Below are 15,559 nucleotides of genomic sequence, written 5' to 3'. Positions count from 1 at the left end.
CGGGCCCGCTCCCGAAACACTAGATCCTTATTACTACCGTTTCAACTAGATACATGAACCTGCAGTGATTTTCTCAACAAGTTATCATATTTACTAGATCATCATGCTTACTGCTGTGCAGGAGCTAGAATATTCTTGGCGCAGTTCAACACATGCGAAGTCGGCGAGCGCTATAAGAAATTTTCTATCCTCTCGCATCAACTATTGTTTACATGAAATGATGTTTGGTCATTCATAAATTATTTCACGACCTACTTGATGTACATCATATGCATCTACATATGTACAAGCAGTATATATTTATATATAATCCACACATACGTATCATTGATGTAGGACTTCAACATCGTTGAGAGTAAGTTGATGGAATTTCAGGTCATATGACTATAACATTATTCTCTGGAATAGTATTGCTTATAATTTATTAAGTTACAGCCGGGGTGACAGGCTCCTCAGACGCTTCACACCTATATGTCATTTAATAAGGGTGCAAATACCAACACCGGGAGAGATTGTTATTATTCTCCAGGCTGTGTTGGCTAAAGGATATTTTAATATTCACAACGAGTGTTTAATAGAGGAGCTGATTTCAGTGATCGATAAAAATAACAGTTGCATCTCTCAAAAAGAAAGGGTATTGATTAATCCTAGACACTAATAAAAGAGTTATTTGAATACATTTCTTTTGTAAGATCTTAGTTATGAAAGTATTTATCTGCGTATAGTGAAACTTTCTCTATTTATAAATTTCAGCGAGATACAAAACGTTATTTACACCCTCGACTTGAATAGTAATTGACTTTGCGCTGGCGATCTGGTTCGGAAACGGCTCCGTTCGACGCCAAAACATGCGTCGCTCGCTTGGGGTGATGGGAGATAGTGTGGAACAAGATCCATGACCACCCGTGGAAATAAATTAGATAAAAAATAAGTTATATGCATAGGATTAGGCCCGGAAGCTACCCCTAGACAGTTCCGGATGTACCACCGATATTTTTCGAGGTTATACTAGTCTGCAGGAATAACTAAACATTCGCACCCATTACAGCCTAACCTAGCCTACCTGCAGCCCTGAGTATGGACCCTTATTCCATTACCGGATAGTATTTCCATATTGTACGTGAACTTATTTCATACTCTACAAGGCTAAACAAAAACGCAAGAGAAGTGATGTCTATGCACTAGGGTCTGCGACAGCCTAACTGGACAAATCCAACACAAGTTAACGCTCATAATAAACATATTAGAGTAGATTTTCGAGATTATTAGAGCATGATCAATATATGACGTGAAGAATCAGGCCTTCCACTCCGTCACTGCTCTGGTCAACAGATGACTCTCCCGAACTAGACCGAAGTAGGAAAAACGACCCGGATTTCCTCTATGAGTATGTCTTGTGACATGAAAAGCTTATAGATTGGCTCGGGAGGTGTTCCGAATTATAGATAACCGTTGGGTATCTATCGGTTCTAATAGCGATGATACAGCATATGCTCCCCATGATATGTGACCCCGCACAGAGATAGAAGTATCGTCGGGAAGTTCTACCGAGATCTCTTAGTAGCAAATAATGCTTCACATAAACCATATTTCACTATTATAACAATAAACTGCCGCACCAAATGAATGAACTCTAGCAATATACATGGTCTATACCAAACACAAAATGGCTCTCTTTTCTACCAGCAAAGCATCAATTGCCACCAAACTGGCCACTGTTACCCCACGATCCGGAGGATCACTTCATAAAATCACATGCGGCTTGCAACCACGGTTCAATTCAACTTCAGTGTTGACTGGGTTGAAAAGTAAACCTGAAGCCAAGGCCGCTCTCCCACCTCTGTCAGGTCTACCCGCCAGCGTGCTGCTTAGATCACTCCTCATTTCTGCCATCTCTTCCAAACCATATCTACTTCGTCCTTCTCTGTCGATATTATCCTTCCTTTGTAAGCCTCACAGAAATCTCCTTTTTGATGTGGATAAAAATGTGGCGCTGCATTGGATTATGAAATCGGTATTCTACAAACAATTCTGTGCCGGGGAAACTCATAACGAGGTGAAATCCACGATCCGCCACTTCAAAGATATGGGATTTCAGGGTACAATCATGACGTACGCCAAAGAGACGGTATTTGATCATCGGACAAATGCACAACAGGGTCTAGGCATTACGCAGAAGGTGGGAGAGAATGTCTCTGGAAGTACATTTTGTCCTCATATCGAAGCCTGGAGAAAGGGAACGGTCGATACAGTCGAGCTACTTGGTGAAGGTGATTACCTGGCTGTCAAGTTAGCTTTCACTCTCCACTGTAATATGAAACCATGCTAACTTGTTAGGTTGACTGGAGCTGGCCCGACTGTCACTAATGCCTTTGCCGCAAAGGAACTGCCGCCATCCCAGATGATTGATGCACTGGATGAGATTTCTATAAAATGCAAGGAGCGAGGCGTTCGCATATTGGTAGACGCCGAGTCTCAGCATTTCCAATGGGGTATTCTCCGCCTCACCATGGAACTGATGAAAAAATACAATGGCGACGGATATGCATTGATTTACAACACATACCAGGCATATCTAAAGAGCACTCCCGATACTTTATCCAAGCACCTCGCTGTGGCCAACGAAGAAGGTTTCACCCTGGGGTTGAAATTGGTACGCGGAGCATATATCGCTACTGACGAGAGATCTTTAATCCACGATACTAAGCAACATACCGATGATGCCTACAATACTATTTCCCAAGGTGCACTGAGAAAAGAAATAGGAGAATTTGGACGCAAGGGAGGTCGTGCCTTTCCCTCTATCAATTTGTTTTTAGCCAGTCACAACAAAGCTAGTGTACTCGCTTGCCACCAGCTACACCAACAACGGCTGAAAGCCAAATTGCCTACAGTGCCAGTGGGCTATGCACAGTTGCACGGCATGTCCGACGAAGTAAGTTTTAGTTTGCTACAATTAAAGGGCCCAGATGGGGATCCGAAAGTATACAAGTGCTCTACGTGGGGAGGACTGGGAGAGTGTCAAGCCTATCTACTTCGGCGGGCGATTGAGAATCGGGATGCGGTCTTGAGGACAGGGGATGAATATCGGGCACTTAAGGCAGAAGCTGGGAGAAGGCTGAAGTCGGCTGTTACTTTTTCTACGTAAATAACGAATGACATGGTCGTGGGACGTCGGATGATATCTATCTGAATTGATCAATCTGAACGTCGCTTTAGTAATTATGTTCTGTTTTCCTCAAGCACTGAGGATAGTTTCAACATATTAGAAAAGATCGTGAAGCATGAATATCGGACGCATTCCCGGCCTATACTCTGCTCTAGACTTCTGTTGCGGGGTACATGCCTATCAACAACCTGATCTCAGTTCCCCTCATCGCTCGGATGCCTTTCCGACTCCGTAGATAAGATCCACCAAGGAACTGTCAAGTAGCCAACTCATCAGGTCTGCCGTTGATTGATCCTCTCTTGGATCAACTGAAAAATTGCCATAATTCATTGTGTTACAATGGCCGAAGTAAAAAACAGCACAGTCTGCATCTTAGGCTGCGGTTTGTTATCATCCCTATGCACACGAGACGCCTAGCTGACCCACGCTAGGAAATTTGGGAACTGCAATCCTCCAAAGCTTACTCACCGCTCCTGAAGGGACAATACCGTTCGGTCGATACATTGCGTGTGTTCAGAGTAATGAGTCAGAGCAGCGACTCACCAAGGCGTTTTCCCAATATGGAGAAACACTCACCGTTGCTGTCGGCGACAACGTGAAAGCTGTGAATGAAGCTAGTGTGGTTATTATGGCACTGGACCCCAGCATTATTGAGACGGCATTGAAACAGCCTGGCCTGGGCGCTGCCTCGATGAATAAACTGATCATTAGTGTCGCTGCGGGTTGGACTCGTCAGCAAATCGAGGACACGCTATACGGTAGCAATACCATAGAAGGGCAGGCTTGTGTTATCCGCACATTACCCAACATAGCTGCTCTTGTATCCCAGTCTCTCACAGCGATTGAGATTGAGCCAGGGCATACAATCCCGGGAAAATATTTGCAACTTACGGACGCAATTTTCTCCCGAGTAGGCAAGACGGTCCATATCCCCCCGAATTTGATGGATGCGACAACGGCTGTGGCAGGATCAACTCCAGCAATGTTTTCTGTCATTGTAGATGCAATGATTGACGCTGCGGTGGCGGTCGGGATGCCTAGGAACCTGGCGCATACAATTATTTTCCAGGCGATGCAGGGAACAGCTACGATGCTTCAGAGCGGGGTGAGTCCGGCGCAGTTGAAGGACCAGGGCACGTCACCTGAGGGATGCACCATTGGAGGACTGATGACTATGGAGGAAGCCGGAGTACGGGGTCACATTGGCAGAGCGTTGCGCGAGGCTGTTACAATTGCCAGGCTCATGGATGGGACAAGACATGTTAATGACACGAAGTAACTAAAGCACTAAAGGTTAAATTCAATTGCTTCATACATCATAAATATGAAGAATCAGTGCACCTATGAAAAAGAGATCTCAATCCCATGTTCGTAAGACAACCGAATCCAAATGCTGGGATAATTCTAATACACCGGATTACCGTTGCTGATGGTAGATCTCTCCAGACTACGTTGAGCCTGCTTTTCAAGGGCACTCCATTCGGACGGTTGTACAAATCAATGCTTAGCAAATGCAGCGGTGTTGCAACGAGCTGGGATAAAACTGGTACTACCATCTGCGTGATGATAGTTTTGGAATACGGGTGACTAGCTACACTGTCGGGAATAATGACTGAACAGCGCTGTGCGAGCTGAAACGATCCGTAAATGGTGATTGCGTCCCTTGTGAGAAGCGTCGCTGTTATGGCCAGTGAGCCTGTATTTCTTGGGACAGGTAGGCCTTGGGCAGTATTGAGCTTATTTGAAATGCCAAAGAGCTGTGCGAATCGCACGTCTTTCAAGACGCCGAGTGGGACGTTGACGAGAAATGTAGAGAGGAACGTTACTCCCTCAGAGATCGAGGGGTGTGTTTTCTTGGTTATTGTCTCAGTTGTGTTGGCCACACAATATGTCGCGGCGTATAATGTAAAGACTTGGCCATGGGCACGGGAACAGATAAATTTCCTCGGATGTTTGAGGGCATCGCGAGCGTGGGAGCGTAGGCTTCGAAGCAGAGGCTTGTGGTGGGAGGCTTTCTCGACTAAGGCTCTGTTACGTGTCAGCAAGTTCTGTGTCATTACAAGTATCATTATTATAATTATTTTTGTTAATCCATACCTGTCGATTATTGTAACCCCTGGAGATATTAACACCGTTGAGAGAGCGGCTGCAGTCAGATCCCCTCCAAGTTTCTGCAACAAGCCATTGCGTTCTCCGGTCATCACCTCCATAGCTTTTTGGATATACGATGATAACCTTTGCAATCTAGGACACCGACATGGATTTACCAAAGGCACTGCAAGCCAAACTGACCTAGGCCAGGCCGGTCCATTCCATGAGGGGTATACAATTCCCCATCGGCTTCGTTCCCGCACTGTAGTAAGGCGATGGTCCAGATCGGGTACGTTCCCGATCGGTGTGGAAGATAAAGTGCTCGGTCGCAACTTGGAGATACAAGCTCTCTTAGAAGCTTTACTATTTTCCATCTCATTGATCATGGCTTCGCGAACGCTCCTTCGATCAAGGTTGGCTGCCCCTGGCCGCCTGCGTCCTGTCTCTCTCAACCAAACTCGGTACAAAGCGACTGTACCATTTAGACTCCCGGATGCTAGGAACGAGCCTAATGTGGGTGATTTTGCGAATATATTGGAGCTACAAACACTAATTCATCTTTGGAAACAGCCGCTCTACACACGAGGGTCCCAAGAGCGTCTTCAGTTAGAAGCTGCACTGGCCGATCTCCGTTCTCAACTACCAGCAGAGAGCAACATCTATTTCAATGGCAAGGTGCAACCAGCAGTAAAGTCATTAGATCAGCCACTCCCAGCCGAACATGGAACCTCCTTCACAAATTTCCCTCTCGCAACCAAGGAGCAGGTCTCGACCGCCATCGAGTCTGCCCTGAAGGCCAAAAAGGGCTGGGAGAACACGCCGTTTGTAGACCGCGCGGCCATCTTTCTCAAGGCCGCAGAGCTCATTACGACCAAGTATCGCTACGAACTTATTGCGGCGACGATGCTGGGCCAAGGAAAAAACATCTGGCAGGCTGAGATTGATGCAGCAGCTGAACTAGCTGACTTTTTCCGACTTAACTGCAACTTTGCGGCGGAATTGTTAGAGCGACAGCCTACTCGGGGAACCGATGGAATGTGGAGGTAAGATCTTTGTCGCGCAAAAACTTTCGAGTAAATGAGAATGCTGATTTTGTAGCCGAATGGATTACCGGCCGTTGGAAGGATTCGTCTACGCGATTTCACCATTTAACTTCACTGCACTGGGAGGTAGTCTGCTATCTGGTCCCGCTTTGATGGGAAACGTCGTTCTGTGGAAGCCATCGCCATTGAATATCTACGCGAGTACTTTGGTTTACAAGATCCTTCTTGAGGCCGGTCTGCCACCTGATGTTGTCCAATTCGTCCCGGGTGACGCGGAGGAGGTTACAGATGTGGTTCTTCGTCATTGGGACTTTGCTGGCCTCAACTTTATCGGTTCTTCAGATGTGTTCAGGTCTATCTATGCGAGAATCGGGGATGGTATCGGCAAGAAGGCGTACCGTGAGTTCCCTCGAATTGTGGGTGAAACCAGTGGAAAGAACTTCCACCTAATCCATAACTCGGCCGATATTCCATCGGCCGTCAACCATACAATTCGCGGTGCATTCGAGTATCAAGGGCAGAAATGTTCGGCAACCTCGCGCGTGTATATTCCTGAATCTCGCGCAGAGGAGTTTTTCTCCCTGCTGAAAGCCGGTGTCGAAGGAATTACTATCGGTAGCCCCGACAAGGACTTGGAAGCTTACATGGGTCCGGTTATTGGCCGCAATTCCTTCAACAAGATCAAGGGTGTTATTGATGCGAGCAATGCGGATCCGTCCTTGGAGTTGGTTGCTGGTGGTACATACGATGACTCCGTTGGTTTCTTTGTAAATCCAACCGTCTACAAAGCGCGATCTCCGGACCACCCCTTGTTCAACGAAGAAATTTTCGGACCTGTTGTAGCAGTCAATGTCTACCCGGATGCCGAATGGAGTTCTGTGTTGAAAAATGTCGACAAAGCCGGTGGCGGTTTGGCACTGACAGGTGCAGTTTTCGCCAAGGACCGCGAGGTTATTCGTGAAGCGGAGGATGCACTTCGCTATGCTGCTGGAAATTTTTACATCAGTATGTTTTGTGTTGCTCTTTTTGTGAATTTTAAATCTAACATGAACTAGACTGCAAGACGACTGCCGCTCTGATCGGACAACAATCATTTGGTGGTGCCCGTGCTAGCGGTACTAATGACAAGGCTGGTAGCTCTGATATTCTGCGGCGTTTCACCAGTCCGAGAATGATCAAGGAGGAATTCTTGCCTCTAAATGGTTATAAATACCCAAGTAACCACTAGAGCAGGCTATCGTGTACAGAATATAGTGATATTAGATATTAAAATTGAAACCACATGCATCTTGCTTTCATCTAATCCTAATGAAGTAGTTGATCTTGTTATAACTGTTTTTGATTATCGGTGTGTCTCTGCAATCGAGAAGAACTAGTTTTAATTCATTCACTCCACTGCATGCACTGACACGTAGTCACACCCCTCATCGGGTGGGCTTCCGATGCTATCGCATGATTTTTTATCGTGCATCCCCGCATCGCTGCCGGGAAGCCTCCCGAGCCACTCGATGTTGGCCAACGGTGCATATATCTGTTTCACTTTCCTGCAGTCGAGGTTACTATCGTATCACAAATCGAAACAGCCATGATCTCCAAAGGTGGTAGAATCGTTATTGTTGGCGGAGGCGCCTTTGGCCTCTCTACGGCGCTGCATCTTGTCCAAAACGGATACAATAACGTCACTATTTTTGAGCAGGATGACCAAATACCCCCCGGTCACTCGGCCGCCAATGATTTGAACAAGATTGTTCGGGCTGAATACGAGGACAACTTCTACACGGACTTAACAATTGTATGTTTACGTTGCAACAAAAACTAGGTCAATGGATAAAAATTTGCTAATGGAATGTTTGTAGGAAGCTATAGAGGCCTGGAAAACACCCCTCTTCGCCCCACACTTTCACCAAACCGGTTTTCTGCATTGTGTCTCAGGGGACGCTCCCGATAAGGCAATCGAGACGTTGAAGAGGTTCGAGACCGCTGCTACCAGTCACCCTCGTATCGACCCGCATGTCATACCGGTGAACGGGAAAGACGACATCCGACGTTGGTTCTGGCAGGCTGAGGGCCGGTTCCCGGGGTGGAAAGGATACATAAACAAGTTTGACGGGTACGCTCATTCGGCGAATGCACTGGTAGCCGTATATAGGGAGACACAAGCTTCCGGTGTAAGGTATTTCTTGGGCAAACACGGGGCCGTGTCGAAAATTGTCTATAGGGACGGCAAGAGCATTGGTATTAGAACTGTTAATGGCCAATTCCATCCTGCAGAGCTGGTAATTGTGGCCGCCGGTGCAGCAGCCTCCAAGCTTGTCCCCGAGGTTGGGAACCAGGTCGTTGCAAAGTCCTGGTCTGTCGCACATGTACACCTCACAGATGAGGAAACATCCGAGTTGCGAGGGATCCCTGTTACCTACGCGAGGGATTTGGGGTTCTTCTTCGAACCCGATCCTAAGACAAACCTACTAAAGCTGTGTCCTATGGGTGGTGGGTATATTAACACCGACACAACGACAGGAGTGTCCCATGCCCCTCAGTCGCTAGAGACCAGTACATTTATACCACAGGAGGATGAATCCCAATTGCGTCGTTTGCTGGCGCAAACGCTGCCCAGGTTAGCAAATCGGCCTCTTGTGCGTAGGTCCCTGTGTTGGTTTGCAGACACGAAAGACTCGGACTTCATTATTGACTATGTGCCAAATACTGCGTCGTCGGTAGTGATCCTGTCTGGCGACTCGGGGCATGGGTTCAAGATGTTTCCGATTGTGGGGAGGTGGGTAAAAGATCTGATTGAGGCGTCCGATAGCAAACAGGCGGTTAGAAGGTGGCGGTGGAAGGAGTCCAATACACAGATAGGGGAAAACTGGGGTGAGGATGTTAGTTGGAGGCTTGGACAATCGAGGGAGTTGAAAGATATTCTCCCAGGCAGGGTGAAGTTGTGATGTCAGATGGTCTTTATGTTCTCTATTGCCTTTAAATTGTGACTTTTGTTCCATTATTTCTTTTTCCAATAACCCACATAGTGGAGCGTCGCTCCACGATTATTTAGATTGTCCACCTACAAACCCGGCATCTTAAGGAAATCATCAACTGAAACTCGCTTTTTGGCTAACTCACTACGGAATGTTGCGCGATCAACCGAGTCACGTCCCTACAACATACTAGCCTCTGAAATGGATTACACTTGCAGGACTTGGCTAGATTTAGACAAATGTATTTGGTTGGACGCCGAACTGTAGACTTGGTGGTATCAACATTGATATGTTAGTGGTCTACCACCTAAACATTTGGAGACAATTTTCGGAGAGACTATGGCCAAAAAGACCAGGTCGATTGGTGTTCTGAGGTGACCGCCAATTAAATCATTCATCAAATTGATTACTCCGAGTCACATCGGCAAGAGTTGACGGGCCTGAGCTGAAAGTTCCCCACTAAACATGCTCAGCTACTTCTCCCTCGTACTCTCTTTCTTTTCCTTTCGTCTTCTAATACTTTACAATCACCTACAAATCTCAAATTTAGCATTTATGAAACCTATTCTCACCAGAGCCTATTAAACGGGCAACGAGTAGTGCGCTATCTACCCGGAATCAGCATGCCTAGCGCTGACGTTGATCCCCGGATCCATTTATGGAGGAACCTCCTAGGCAACAATAAAAAGACCTGGGTCCTCTTTGAACACGGAACGTGCTTGATCCTGATGCAACCAGAATCCGACTTGGGCAAACAAGCACGTGAAATCATGTCGACCGACGGTCCTGTTCGCGTTGGCAGCGCTATGGGTGATTTTTCCGCCCGACAACCGATTGATCCTTTTACTGGATGGATCGTAACCGGCCATCATCCAGATATGGTCAATTATATTGCACCCGAGGACGATAGGCTGAATGGCGAAGAAAGTGGGTTTATAGTGGGCATGTTGGGTAGAACCAATCGCGATGAGGATTCGAAGTCCTTGAATATTGTCCATATAGAAGACAATAGGTGATGGGGCTGCTTACATGTATTACCTAGTTCATCTTGCTTCACAAACAATGTTTATTTGCTATGGAAAGCTAGGCACTTAGTTGTGGTATTAATGAAGAAAAAGCCATTTATCTCATTCAACCCAAACATACAGACTCGTAAACTATAATGAATCATAATGATCTTATGATTATCAACATTTGAAATTAAAAACCCCTCAGATAATTGCGTGGTACATTTTAATATCAGATATGAAATGAATACCGTGCACCAGTTGGCGTCAACTGGTCTCATGCTCACACTAGAGCGCTAGATAGACGTAAATATACATACATACATAATATCCCCTTGGCTACACCTGAGTAGATTTTCAAGTGTACTATCATGCAACCATAGCTAATTATCATCCTGGAAAGATATACCCTAGAAGTCGAATTGTGCTGAGTAAAACGATTGCAAGCCTGACGACCCTCTGATATCTTAGAAAATTAATCTTTTCTACTAACTAATCTATTGATAGATGCGCCTGACGAAAGGCAGGATAATCTTACTTCCATTGAAAATTGTGTTCTTCCCTCCAAAGCGATCCATTGTACGGTCGAAGCCCTGGTGCTTCATCACGTCGAGTAAAGTTTCACTGTCTCGACTACCTAGCTCTATCTGGATTTTGTGACCCTTCTCAAATACCATACTTGTTGCCTGTATGGGAACTTTGATCTGGTATCGTGTATCTGGTTCCACTGGTGCTGAGCTTTGGTGGCTAAGAATCACAAGATGCTCCGTGGATCGCTGTTCATCCAGCTCGCGATGCGACAATCGTAGATATCCACGAGTTACTGCAACGGATGGTTCGCCGTGATTACCCTCCAGCTGAACCAAATCCCCGCTCGGTTCCATGTTTGTCATTGTTATGAACAGGTCCATGTCTTTGGCAGTCGTTGCGACGTCGAGAACCATGTAGGGAAATCCCAACAGCTCGAAGTTCTCGCCTAGAGGCTTGGTAGAGAATACCTTTGAACTATTGAGACCTGTGTACTCAACTATTATCTCATTGCTGTTACCCGGATATTCATCCAAGAGTTGCCCGTCAGAAGTCAAGAAGTACTCTTGATACTCAGTATCGTACGGAGGGAAGTCTTGCTCGGCACGCCGATAAGTTCTTGCACCTTTTCTGACGAGCAGATCAACGTTCGGAATTCCCTGTAGAGATTTGCCATCGTCCTTCAGGAAGTGGTCCAAAAAGCATCGTTGTCGATCTATTCCATCTCGACTGTAGAAGGCGTGAAGATGATCCCCCGTGTGTGTCTCTAGGTATTTTGTCTGTGATGTGCCCCACATATAACCTAGAATATTTCCAGGAGCATGAACCTCAGTGTCCATATAGTTGGCAGAGGAATAGAACGGAATTTTTATGTTATCGAACCTCCTGAGGCGGTCTAGAATCGGGAATGAGCCATCGCTACGAAATTCCCAACTGCGGCATTTCAAAAAGTCCACTCGATGACTTTGAAGCTCGTCCTCTGATACACCTTCCAAACGGCCATGTTGGTATGGAAGCACACAGTTCTTCCACCAATGCGCTAAGAAGTTGGAATTAGAGAGTCCCCCAGGTCGAAATAAGGAATACAGCAAATCACTTCCAGCTTCCCATGGCACTACTGCTTTAAGAGATGGCGGGTTCTGTTGCGCTGCCCACCAGCAAGCCATTCCGAGATAGCTGATACCACTCATTCCCACCTTTCCGTTGCACCATGATTGACGTGCAGCCCACTCGATGGCATCATAGAGGTCTGCTCTACGTTAGTAAAGATATTTATAAGTGGACAGCAAGAGTGCCTACCATTTCCCTCTGCGTCCTGGCCCGACTTGAGTGTTCTCTGGAGTCCAAAAGGATCAAGCATTCCTGGAGTTCCGCCCACGCCCCGGCAATCGATTCTTATCAAAGCGTATCCAAATTCTGTGGTCTGCCATTTGTCAGGCTTTCGTTATATATGCACGGTTCACGCTTGATAAGTACGCACCCAGATTAGTGGATCGAGGGCCTCAAACCCAGCGTCGGGACCTAGAGGTTCGATTTTGGCATTCATCTTAGCGTAAATGTCCGTCTGTGGCAATCCCCATTCAAGGGCATGGACATCTTTGCCATAGGGACACATGGATAAGAGGACCGGGACTTTCTCATATTGTTCGACACTCAAGGGTAGAAAGATATCAGCGCAAAGCTCACTGCCATCTCGAGTTGGTATGTAGACGTCCTTCAACCTCAAGTAGAGGCTGTCCAACTTGGACTGAGTGGTCTCCCTTTTTGGCAATGGCAGAAGAGGCATTATCGATGTCGTGGTAAAAAGTGTTATTGAATATCAATTGATGTCTATAACTGTTAGGACAATAAAGACAAGGTCATGTATGATTATATAGTTTTTCACCGCAACGTGGCACTAATATGAAGCACCTACATAACTCTCAGTACCGCCTACTGTTTACTAAGCTATTTTTTTGCTAATGGCTACTATCTCTTTAGGCGGAATTTTGGCATCTTGTTGACATTATGTCGGCATACATTGTGATTGACCATCTGCTGTCAAAGTCAAGCGGGCTTGATTGTTCATGCAATACCACATCTAACTCCTAAGTTGGCTCGGAAGTTCGCTTCATATGTTGATTGGCTCACAGGGTAACAGGGCCACTTTTCTTACGTCAGCGACATCATTTCGAGTTTCTAACTTCGCGTGTTCGCATCTTCGCATCTTCGCATCTTCGGTGCGAGGTTGAGGTTGACTTTTGCGAGTCAAAGAAGAAGAAATCAAGCCTCCGGTGAATTTGACCGGTTTTTCTGTCACAGCGAAGGCAAGTATGCTCAGAAAGTCCCACTCAGGTTGTCGCGATTGCAGACGGCGCAAGGTGAAGGTACTATACCCCAACCAAAGCCTTTGCTGCCGAGTGCTCATTGGTCATAGTGTGATGAAACAAAGCCCATTTGTTCAAATTGTCGCCGAAGATATATCGGCATGCAACGTTGTGATTGGAGCACCGAAACACATCAAAAAGGTGTACACATCGCAGCGAGTGCTCCTCAAAAGCAAATACGCGGAAACTTGACAATGAAACGTGTCACATCATATTATGGTGATCCTTCTCCTTTATCTTTGCCCCTTCATGCGAGGCTAGATGGGAGCGATGGTCAGTGGCGAGCATTAGAGCTCTGTTTAATGCACCACTACACTACGTTGGTCTGCCTCACAATGCCACACAGCGTAACTGCCAACACACAGATGTGGCAGCAGACCATACCACAGTTGTCATTCCAGTCGGAAACCGTCTTGAACCCGATGCTTGCACTCTCTGCGCTTCACCGACACATGTATTTTCCAAAAGATGCTTTCGCGGCAAAAGCATTGCAGAGGTACCTCGATCGGGCACTTGTGCACCATCACCTAGAATTGTCATCCCGTAATGATCTTTCACCCCAACTTTGGCTTTCTGCTATTATGCTCTCTCATATCTACTGGCTAATCTCTCACCGACAGCACGAGAATGAGGTGTACGATATCCCTATACAGGTTTTTAAGATGTTAGAAGCTACGAATCGCCTTTTTGCAAGCAAGAAAGAGGTGCTCAAACAACTAGGCTATGGCTGGATAGGGAACGGAGCTACGCCTGAGACTGTCTTAGAGGAATGGTTACCTGTCGCCGCCCAAGAGCAATTACGAGAAATTAAAATGGAACTCACGCAGCTTTTGGATGCATTCAATATCATTGAGATGCAGCATGATGAAAGAAGCATTTTAATGCAAGCTAAAGACTATGTGTTTAAATGCTATCAAGCTTACTACTCCGGCGCAACTGTAGCAGCCCTGCGGCCTTTTGTTGGTTTCATGCCTGTCAATTGCTCCTCTGAGTATCTTGAGATGCTTAGAAGACACGATCCACTGGCAATGGCGCTGATGAGTAGGGCACTAGTCCTGTTGAAAGAACTTGATCATGTTTGGTGGTTGAATGGATTTGGTGCATTTGAGGTTGTGCAACAAGACGTGCGAGGCATTCGCCATCTCATGCCAGAAAATTTGCGGTGGACCATGGATTGGCCATGTAAGGTCTTAGATGGAGAAGTGGTCCTAAAGGTTTAGATCATATCTTGGGGCACCCTTTTTCCTAGCACACGCTTATCCTTGGATAACTCCTTCCATCGTCGGGGCAAGGAACAACAATTTTACTTGCATTTCGCCGTTGTTGCGCGGCAATATCCCGTTCTGAATAACCTTGTTAATGGAGTTATTCATTGGATGGGCGTAGACGAAGAAACCTTTGTACGCTTCTGTCAATTTGCTTACACTAGTTATTATGAAATGATTCCCCCGACACTTCTCAGTACAACATCCGAAGACGAAGTCAACCCATTATCCATCAATATGGATGTTTTTTGGGTCACCGACCAAAGTAAAATCAAATCCAATGAATTTCGGTCGTACCGAGATACCCAACAACATAAAGCGCGACCGACGTTGACTTGATTTCCCAAAGGAACGCAAATATAAGCAGGGCATAACAGGGTGATTCAAAATATTATCCTACAGTAAATTTTTGTCAAAAATATCCCAGGCTAGTTATATACCACTTGTGAATAAAATACTAAAATTTTACATGTATTACTTGCTTAATATATAAAGCGATTAGGAGAGCTTACTCCCGTCCCGGTGGCCACCCTACTAATTATATAAATTTAAATAATTTGAAGTAATCTAGAGAGATTATTGATTTATGTCTTCTGGCAGGATAAGCTGTATAGATTGGTACTGGAGGCCGAATTGGAATGTTAGTAAGCACCCTGTCGTCGGTTGGCACCGCCCCACCAGCGGCTGAGTTAATTCTCCTACTCACATCTACATATGGTGTACTGATTGTTCCACCGTCCCCAGTGATGATCTACGTGAAATGGTTGGCGTAGCAGGACGCTCAAAAGGTTGTGCCAATTGTCGGCGACGCCGAATAAAATGCGGTATTAGTGGGCACCCCCTCCTGGCTTGTAATTAATAATAACGAAATTCAACAGATCTCGGTCAGCCCGCGTGTCGCAGGTGTATTAAAGCCGATCTAAAATGCGGTGGGAGTCGTGACATTACATTTGTCCATTATGAACAACAAAATCCGAATGGTGTAATCTCCCGGCCTGGCGGTTCCTCACGGCAGGGCTCTTCTCTCGTCTTGGCTGGGACGCAATCACGTAGCCTTCTAGGCCCTATGCTCACCATACCACAAAACGAACTTTTTCTAAACTATACACGTACCAATT

The 15,559-nt window shown here is 46.1% G+C and overlaps 7 protein-coding genes across 7 annotated transcripts; 5 read left to right on the top strand and 2 right to left on the bottom strand.

Moving 5' to 3' along the window:
- Positions 1-1,666: 1,666 nt before the first annotated feature.
- On the top strand, positions 1,667-3,148 carry TRUGW13939_01369 (uncharacterized protein; the record flags this gene model as incomplete). The annotated part of the gene is made up of 2 exons (XM_035484570.1): positions 1,667-2,289; positions 2,338-3,148. 2 exons carry the CDS (start codon positions 1,667-1,669, stop codon positions 3,146-3,148), a joined length of 1,434 nt encoding a protein of 477 aa, XP_035340463.1.
- A 360-nt stretch (positions 3,149-3,508) lies between these two features.
- On the top strand, positions 3,509-4,448 carry TRUGW13939_01368 (uncharacterized protein; the record flags this gene model as incomplete). Its single annotated transcript, XM_035484569.1, has 2 exons — positions 3,509-3,551; positions 3,601-4,448. The coding sequence occupies 2 exons, from the start codon at positions 3,509-3,511 to the stop codon at positions 4,446-4,448; spliced, it is 891 nt and encodes a 296-aa protein (XP_035340462.1).
- A 53-nt stretch (positions 4,449-4,501) lies between these two features.
- TRUGW13939_01367 (uncharacterized protein) lies at positions 4,502-5,379 on the bottom strand (the record flags this gene model as incomplete). Its single annotated transcript, XM_035484568.1, has 3 exons — positions 4,502-4,510; positions 4,591-5,197; positions 5,267-5,379. The coding sequence occupies 3 exons, from the start codon at positions 5,377-5,379 to the stop codon at positions 4,502-4,504; spliced, it is 729 nt and encodes a 242-aa protein (XP_035340461.1).
- Positions 5,380-5,644: 265 nt separating this feature from the next.
- Positions 5,645-9,245, top strand: TRUGW13939_01366 (uncharacterized protein; the record flags this gene model as incomplete). Its single annotated transcript, XM_035484567.1, has 6 exons — positions 5,645-5,773; positions 5,831-6,303; positions 6,359-7,308; positions 7,887-8,095; positions 8,160-8,476; positions 8,522-9,245. 6 exons carry the CDS (start codon positions 5,645-5,647, stop codon positions 9,243-9,245), a joined length of 2,802 nt encoding a protein of 933 aa, XP_035340460.1.
- A 653-nt stretch (positions 9,246-9,898) lies between these two features.
- TRUGW13939_01365 (uncharacterized protein) lies at positions 9,899-10,291 on the top strand (the record flags this gene model as incomplete). The annotated part of the gene is made up of 1 exon (XM_035484566.1): positions 9,899-10,291. The coding sequence occupies one exon, from the start codon at positions 9,899-9,901 to the stop codon at positions 10,289-10,291; it is 393 nt and encodes a 130-aa protein (XP_035340459.1).
- Positions 10,292-10,779: 488 nt separating this feature from the next.
- On the bottom strand, positions 10,780-12,596 carry TRUGW13939_01364 (uncharacterized protein; the record flags this gene model as incomplete). The annotated part of the gene is made up of 3 exons (XM_035484565.1): positions 10,780-12,059; positions 12,110-12,233; positions 12,291-12,596. 3 exons carry the CDS (start codon positions 12,594-12,596, stop codon positions 10,780-10,782), a joined length of 1,710 nt encoding a protein of 569 aa, XP_035340458.1.
- Positions 12,597-13,370: 774 nt separating this feature from the next.
- TRUGW13939_01363 (uncharacterized protein) lies at positions 13,371-14,396 on the top strand (the record flags this gene model as incomplete). The annotated part of the gene is made up of 1 exon (XM_035484564.1): positions 13,371-14,396. One exon carries the CDS (start codon positions 13,371-13,373, stop codon positions 14,394-14,396), a length of 1,026 nt encoding a protein of 341 aa, XP_035340457.1.
- Positions 14,397-15,559: the final 1,163 nt, after the last annotated feature.

The sequence above is a fragment of the Talaromyces rugulosus genome, chromosome I (genome assembly GCF_013368755.1).
Source record: "Talaromyces rugulosus chromosome I, complete sequence".
Lineage (NCBI taxonomy): Eukaryota > Fungi > Ascomycota > Eurotiomycetes > Eurotiales > Trichocomaceae > Talaromyces > Talaromyces rugulosus.
This window is presented reverse-complemented; position numbering and strand designations above follow the sequence as displayed.